Below are 7,040 nucleotides of genomic sequence, written 5' to 3'. Positions count from 1 at the left end.
TCCGAGTGGGCATGCAAAGAGATTAATTTGCTTAAATCACATGTAGAGAAATGGAGTAACAGAAATATTTACTACTCTCCCATCCTCTCCCTCTCGGCGTTTGCAGAATGTCCTGGATTGATAGCCCAAGAAAATACAGCCCTCTCTTTCACTACTGACGCAATAAATCAAAGGCAGCGGAAAGTCGAGCATTTTATTTTCTGACTATACCAGTGTACCTTAGCTTACTCATCTCTCTTAAACGGTGACAAAATACTTGTGCTTCTACGGGCCGAATAGGTGGCTGGCTGCCTTGCGACTCATGAAGCCATTTGTAACTGTGCAAAGTGGACACGGAACAAGATTCTTCTAATTAGTAGCACTGTATATCCATTTCGTGTAGCTGTGAACAACTACATTGCCTGCAAGGTGTCCCTAGCTTGACCTCTCCTCTGACATGGGCTGTAAGGGCATCAAACGTAACAGAGAGTCCTGATAAAGCAAAAATGGAAGCATCCTTTAAAATGAACTTCTCGTACGCTAACAAGCATCTAAATCACGTATATTGCCCAGTGGTTACCTACACTGGCAGGACTGTAGCAGTGAAGAGGTGCGAGAGGCTCCGTGGTGTACTTTCATTAAAATGAGTAAAAGAATTCAAGAAACGAGGCACTTATACCGAGAAGGAAGAAGAAACTATATATACTATGTATGTTTTATCTGTCTGGCTTAGGCCTCTGACTGGCAAGTGCTTATGCATACTGACAAGATGCTGCTTACCTACAGTTGCAAAGCACTTCACAATCTGTGAATGATGAGGAAAATCTGCCTACAAATGAGGCCACCTTTTCAAACGTGACCAATGAATTTTGTGGGTCTTGGCTTGCCGGTGTCCCAGCCTGACACCTGACGTGCACCTGACTTCCAGAGGATGGATGCTCAGCTAACGCTGGAAATTAAAAACATAAGGTAGAAAGTATTAATTACAGACTGTGTTTATCGTGATATTTTTATGTTATTTGGGCACTGGTTATTCCACCCCTCCTTACTACAAGCAAGGTGGTAGGGAGTTCAGGATAATTTCTCACATCTTCACAAAAACTGCGCGGGCCAAGTTAGAAACGCGGATACAATTTTGTGCTGTAAAACCATTACTCCACCACTTTATTCAGACATTAGAAATATTATTCCACGTTATTTAAAATAGCTCTGCTGTAAAGAGAAAAAGAAGTAGAGGTAAACAATGGGAAGATGCTGAAGTCAGCCGTGCCCAATGGAGAGTGCTCAGGACGGGGAATATGTGGAATAAGCTCCGCAATACCCTCGGAGTGTTGGATATGCGAAGGGGGAGAGAGATTTCTCTTTATTGTGGAAGGAACCGAGTTGTGTTTCAGCGGTATTTCTGCCCCTTGCTGTCATGCCAACTGCAGCCTCAGGTCCGAGTCCCACCCGGAGGCAGCGGCGCAGACGGCGGCGCTTCCACACACGCCGCGAGAGGGGACGCGGCGTGTTTTCTGCCTCGCGAAGTGGCGGTTTCGTGATGCCTGTGCCCGGAGCCCGGTGAACTTCACGGGCACGCCGGTGGCGGTGCGGGGCGTGCTCGCGTCGTGCCCGGCTCCTGCAGCCCGAGGGGAGCTCTCCCCGCCCGGGCTGCCCTCACGCTCCGGCTGCGGGACGGACGGACAGCCGGACGGACAGAGACCCGAGCCGAGCTTTGTGCGAGGGACCGTGAGCGGGCGTGCGAGGCGAGCACTGTGTGCACGGCGTGTGCACCGCGAGTGTGTGTGAGTGTGAGTGTGTGTGTGTGTGTGTGTGTGCCAGCGGCTCCCCGGCGGGGCGCCGCGGGTGTAACGGCGCCGCTGTATGGCTGCCGGGCCCGTCCGTCAGCGCGGCGGCCAATGGCGGGCCGCCTTACATGGCAGGGGGGTGTTGTGGCGCTGCCCGGCTTGCATGGCTCCGCGCGGAGCCGCGCTGCGAGCCGGGGGGGCCGCGCCGTGCGCCGGGCCGGGGGGCGCCCCGAGCCCCGACCAGGTGAGCCCCGGGCCGGGGGGCGCCGGGGGGGCTCGGCGGCGGCGGGCGGCGGTCGGTCCTGCTGCCTGCCCCCGTCCCTCCTCAGCCCTGCCCGCGTTGGAAAGTTTGGGCAGGGGAGGACGGGTGGGTGCGCGGCTGCCCGGCAGGGAGGGCAGGGGCGCCGCGGAGTGGGGGGGGGGCGAGTCGCAGCGCGGTGCATCGCGTTAAAAAACAGCAGTAATAGTAATAATAATAGTCATAATAGAGCGAGGGGGGAAGCGCAGCGAGGAGGCAGGGGTAGGCCAGCCAGTGCCAGGCTGCGCTGGGAAGCAGGCACCTCTCGCCGCCGCCGAGAGGCAAGAGCGGCGGGGAGGAAGGGGAAGGAGGAGGAGGAGGAGGAGGAGGAAGGCCAGCCATCGGCGGCCGCTCGGTGCCCGGCCGCGGGGGGACCTGCCGGGGACATCGCGGCGGGCGGGCAGAACCGAAACTTCATCCCGAGGGGCGAGCGGCTGCGCCCAGCGGTACGGGCTGCCGGGGCGGGGGGCAACGGGGGCGGAGACCCCCGAAACGGAGCCGGGGGGAGACCGGGGGGGGGGGCGCGATCCGGCCGCCGGGAGGGGGACGCGGTCGGGGGGGCGATCCCGGCGCCCACCCGGACAAGGAGAGCGGCCGGGCTCGGCCGGGAGTTGGGCTCCGCGTTTTCCGGTAGGCAGCGGCGGAGCCCCCGGGGGGCGGCCCCGGGGGGCCGGGGGGTGTCGGTAAGTTCGGGGCGGAGAGCCGCCCGGCTGCCTGCCTGCCTCCGGGAGGGAGGAGGAGGAGGAGGAGGAGGAGGGTGGGAGGCAGGCCTCGGCCGCGTCAAGTCGTCGCAGCGGAGGTAAGTTGTGACATTGGGTGGTCGCGATGACAGAAAACTTGGCGGGGGCCCCCCCGGGGAGGGGGCCGCCGCCTCGGGGGGGGGCTCCGGGCGCCGCCGGGAGCCGGATGGGTGCGCGGCTGTTATTCGCTGCTGCGAGATCGGGTCGCTGGTAAATTACAGAAAGCAGCAGCCCTCCTCCTCCTCCTCCTGCTGCTGCTTCTCCTCCTCCTCCTCCTCCCCCCACCCCCGCCAGCCGCTTCGCTCTTCCTCCTCTCGGGTTTATTTGCAATGTATGAAACTTGCATGGCCGTGGGGAGAGCCGATCCGGGGTAGGCTTGCGAGGAGGAGGAGGAGGAGGAGGAGGAGGAAGGGAGGGAGGGAGGGAGCCGCGTTAATCCCGGGCGCCGTGCGGCAGCAGGTTTGCGTTGGAAATATCGGCAGCAGCCCGCCGCCGGGGGAGGCAGGCAGGCAGGCAGGGAGGTAAAAACGCAGCGATGCGAGGGGCACCGGCGGGCTGCCAGGGGAAGGGCCGCGGGGGTTTAACCGCGCCGGGGGCGGATTCGCCACTTTTTTTTATTATTTATTGTTACGCCGAGGGAGGCCCCGGCGTTGTAAAAGTTGTTGTTTTTGGCGTGGTTTTTTTGTTGTTTTTCTGTTTTCGGAGGTGAGCGAGTGCGTGCGGGAGGGGAGGCCGCCAGGCCGGCGGTGGTCACTCGGGCCTGGGGCGCCGAAACCATTGCCCGTCCTGCCGGTGACACGTCCCGGTCCCGCGGAGGGGAGAGCGGGGGGGCCCGGCGCCCGTGCGGCTCCCCCGGCACCCGTGTGGCTCCCCCGGCACCGCCGCCTCCTCCTCCTCCTCCTCCTCCTCCTCCTCGCCGGTGGCAGCGGGATGATGGCCCGGGCCCGCGGGGAGGAGGAGGGGAGCAGCGGGGAGGGAGGCGGCCGCCGGCCGGAGCCCCCCGGGAGGGCGGCGGCGGGGGTCCGGGGGGAGCCCCCCGCGGCCCGTCCCCGCCCGGCCGCCCCCGGCAGAGTTTCCCCCCCGGGAGGGTGAGGTTGGTGCGGCGCCTCGCTGCTCCTCGCCTCCCCCCTGAAAGCAAGATGGACTCTCTCTCGCCTCTCCTCTGCCTCCCGCACTCTCTTGCTCTCCCCCTCTCCTCCCCGGGTCTTGTCAGCCGCCGGGATCGACATTTTGCAACTAAGGCGCAAACTTGATGCTGACCGGCAGCGGGCTGGGGGCGCCGCCGCCGCCGAGGGGCGTGCGTGTGTGTGCGTGTGCGTGTGTGTGTGTGTGTGTGAGAGAGAGACAGAGAGAGACCCTGCCGGGAGCGGCGGGCTCTCTCCATGTTTAATACCTTTCCTTCCCTCCCCACCCCGCAGCCCGGATGCCGGTGGCCCTGCACTTCGCACGGGCGGCGGCGGCGGCGGCCTGGGGCCCAGCGCCCTGCCGGTGCCCCCCCGCCGGGCCGCGGGGCCCTCGCCGGGACTCGAACCCGCGGCCGCGGCGGCGCCGGGCCCACCCGCGGCAGCGGCGCCTCTTTTGTTCGCGCCCCCCGTGTGTCCCCCCTCACGCACACCCCTTTTGTCCGCCTCCCCTCACGCACAGCCCTCCCCCGGGGTCTTCCAGGGGGGCTCGGGTGGCGTGGGGGCTCGGCGAGGGCTGGCCCCGGGCGGCGGGGTCTCGCCCCGCGCTGGGCTGCGATGCTGCGGAGCCGCGGCGTGCTGACGGTGTGCCTCTGTTTGGTACTTTATAGGTCACTATCACATGACGAAGGCGTTGAGACAGCTTCATCTTCGTCTGGCTGTAATTTCCATTTGCCTTCTTGGGTGAGTACTCGGCTCTGCTCGGTAAGACGGGGCTCCTCTCGCCACCGCGTTACGCCTGCGGGATGCTCCTTTGGGTCCGGCCACCTCAATAAGCGCCTCTGCTCAGGGCACTCAGAGCAGTTGCTAGGCTGCAAAGTTGGTCTGGGTCACCCCAGGATGAACGGGCTGTACCTACTCGGATCTCCCCTCGCTTCTTCTCTCTTCTTTCTCTCCTCCTCTTTCTTTAGACCTCGCTTTGTAAAGATGATCAGTTAATTGACTTGGGGCTAAAGTTTCAAGCCAAAGTAACGTTAAAATATGCAAAGTGAGATGCGGAGGTCAGAAACTCGCTGAGAATGTGAAGTCCTCTTCAAATTCACTGGTGGGGAGAAAACACGGGAGAAATCAACAATTAGAACAGATCATGAGAAATCTCTAGAGGTCGAGAATCAGTGAGAAGTTCAACGTCAACGCAGTACGACTACAACAGGAGTTGGTTCAGTTTTCACACGTAAACAGAGTTAATTAGAATTCCATCCGTACTCTTTCTGCATTACCGTTTTTTCTTTTGGCATTGATTAATGCAGGTACCTATCAGTCTGAAAGACAAATCCTAGTGACTGACTTACCAGTTCTCCTAAGCTTTCCAGTGCACAGCTGCTGCTTCTGTCTGTATGCTGTGGAAAACTTTTGATGCCTTCTGAAGAGTTTGGCACTTTCTAAACCGAAGTGGACCTGGTAATCTAAACGGGAGACTGTAATTTTGAGGGGTTGCATTTATTGATGGCATAAAGTGAGTGCCACGTGAAGCGCTTTTCCTACAGGCACCCGTGGTGGCACTGAACTGCTTTAGGCCCAAAATGGGGAAGTGGGAGGCAATAAATATATCTAAATTTTTTTTCCTGGTAGTTTGGTATACGTAGTTGAAAACAAGACAAGACGTGTATTTGGAGTAAGCTTAGCCCTCATAAATGTGAATGATTAATAACGTTCTCCTGACCTTTTCCAGTCTGTGTGTAGGAGACATAGGATAAGTGATGGTCCCAAACACGCTGGCTCGAAGGGGCCCATTGGGAGCAGCTGTTCTTCTGCAATATTGTGGCCGCAAGCCTATTCCTAAGGCTGGGATAACCGCTGTGCAGAGGTGGCTCAAAGGGAGGGTTCTGCCTGTTCTCCATCTCCTGGAGAATTGCACCCAAATTTCAATTTTCCAGATTTTATGGGCAGCGAGGTTGGTATGTGTAGGTCTGAGGCTATAAACAGCAAATTAAATTACTGAAATTCTTTATGACAGACTGGTTGCATAGGAGAATATTGCTTTCTGGTTTATAGCATTGCTGACAAGGATCATGTTCAGGCTAGAGTAATTGATGCAACAATTTTTACAAAGTAGGAACACATTGGGAAATTCAAAAACTGGCTGATAGGCTTCAAACTGTTGTTCAGAGCTGAATTCGAATGCGCTGATTTTTGGATGTAATTTTCTGTGTTTTCCGGTAAGAGTTAGATTAGAGGGCTGTAAGTGTCAAGGATTTCTGTCTTTATTTGGAGTAGTAGCAAAAGGTACCGAGCAAGAACACCTTGTGGACCTTGCTTCAGGTAGTCTCTTCAGTCATTCCGCCATGTAGTGGCTTCAGCCTTTGTGTGATGGAGCCTTTTGGATGCATGGGACTTTAATCCTAGAAATGAAGCAGTGGTCATAATCTCCCTACAGCTTCTAAGAGGAGCGGACCTCAGTTTTGTGCACAGTGCTAAATGTAGCTCATGCCTAATATTGAGCCGTTATGAACAAATGGCAAAGAAGAGAAGGGTAGAGTATCTTTTTGAAGAAAAAGTCACAACAGAAGCTTTAGAGGAAGCTGAGTAGTACATTTCCTCATAGCTTAAACGTAATAAAAATAACGTGGCTATTTAAGGGGCGAGCAGAGTTTTCATTAGATTTGTCCACAACTAGAAACTTCCATTTACTGTAGGGAGCTCTTATTTTGGGAAAAGCGAAGACTCGTTTTATTACACAGTTCGCAGTAAAGTAGCTATTCGTGAAGGGAGTTTAGTAAGTCAGCCTTGATGTGCACGAGACGGCTGGATTCTGGTCTTGGGTAACAGGCACCAGGTGTGTTGCAGCCTGAAAGGGGGAGATTCCCTTAGGAAGGGGCCATGTGAACAGTTCAAAAATTGGCCACGGCCTCAAAAGTTTGTTGCACGGTACCCTTCCTCCCAGCATAGCAAGCTGATAACTGTTTCAAAGCAGACACACAATTCAGGGAACTCTTATGTAGGTTTTAGTGTTGGGGTAGCTTCAAACACTTAAGAAACTTGCCCTGGATGCTTTTGAGTTTTTGGGGACTGCTCACTGTAAATCCAGCACCTGCAGGACTTCTCTTGGTTTCAG

General features: G+C 57.1%; 1 protein-coding gene across 39 annotated transcripts in view; it reads left to right on the top strand.

Annotated features, from left to right (window-relative positions):
* The first annotated feature begins 1,423 nt into the window (after positions 1-1,423).
* The window catches only part of BBX (BBX high mobility group box domain containing), a 138,441-nt gene continuing 132,824 nt past the window's right edge, over positions 1,424-7,040 (top strand). For 11 of the 39 annotated variants that reach the window (XM_083817241.1, XM_083817219.1, XM_083817222.1 and 8 more), the window contains exon 1: positions 4,597-4,669. Coding sequence is in view for 1 of the 39 variants with exons in the window: in XM_083817221.1 (XP_083673347.1) it covers positions 1,895-2,010; positions 4,597-4,669 (189 nt within the window). In the remaining 38 variants the exon portion in view is untranslated. Of the gene's footprint in view, positions 1,725-1,788; positions 2,011-2,341; positions 2,511-2,798; positions 2,864-3,068; positions 3,326-4,596; positions 4,670-7,040 lie in introns of those variants that run through there. The other 28 variants (XM_083817247.1, XM_083817242.1, XM_083817244.1 and 25 more) reach the window with 18 other exon arrangements.

This window comes from Anser anser, assembly GCF_964211835.1.
Source record: "Anser anser genome assembly, chromosome: 1".
Lineage (NCBI taxonomy): Eukaryota > Metazoa > Chordata > Aves > Anseriformes > Anatidae > Anser > Anser anser.
Note: the sequence above shows the minus strand (reverse complement) of the source record. Positions and strands in the feature narration are given on the sequence as shown.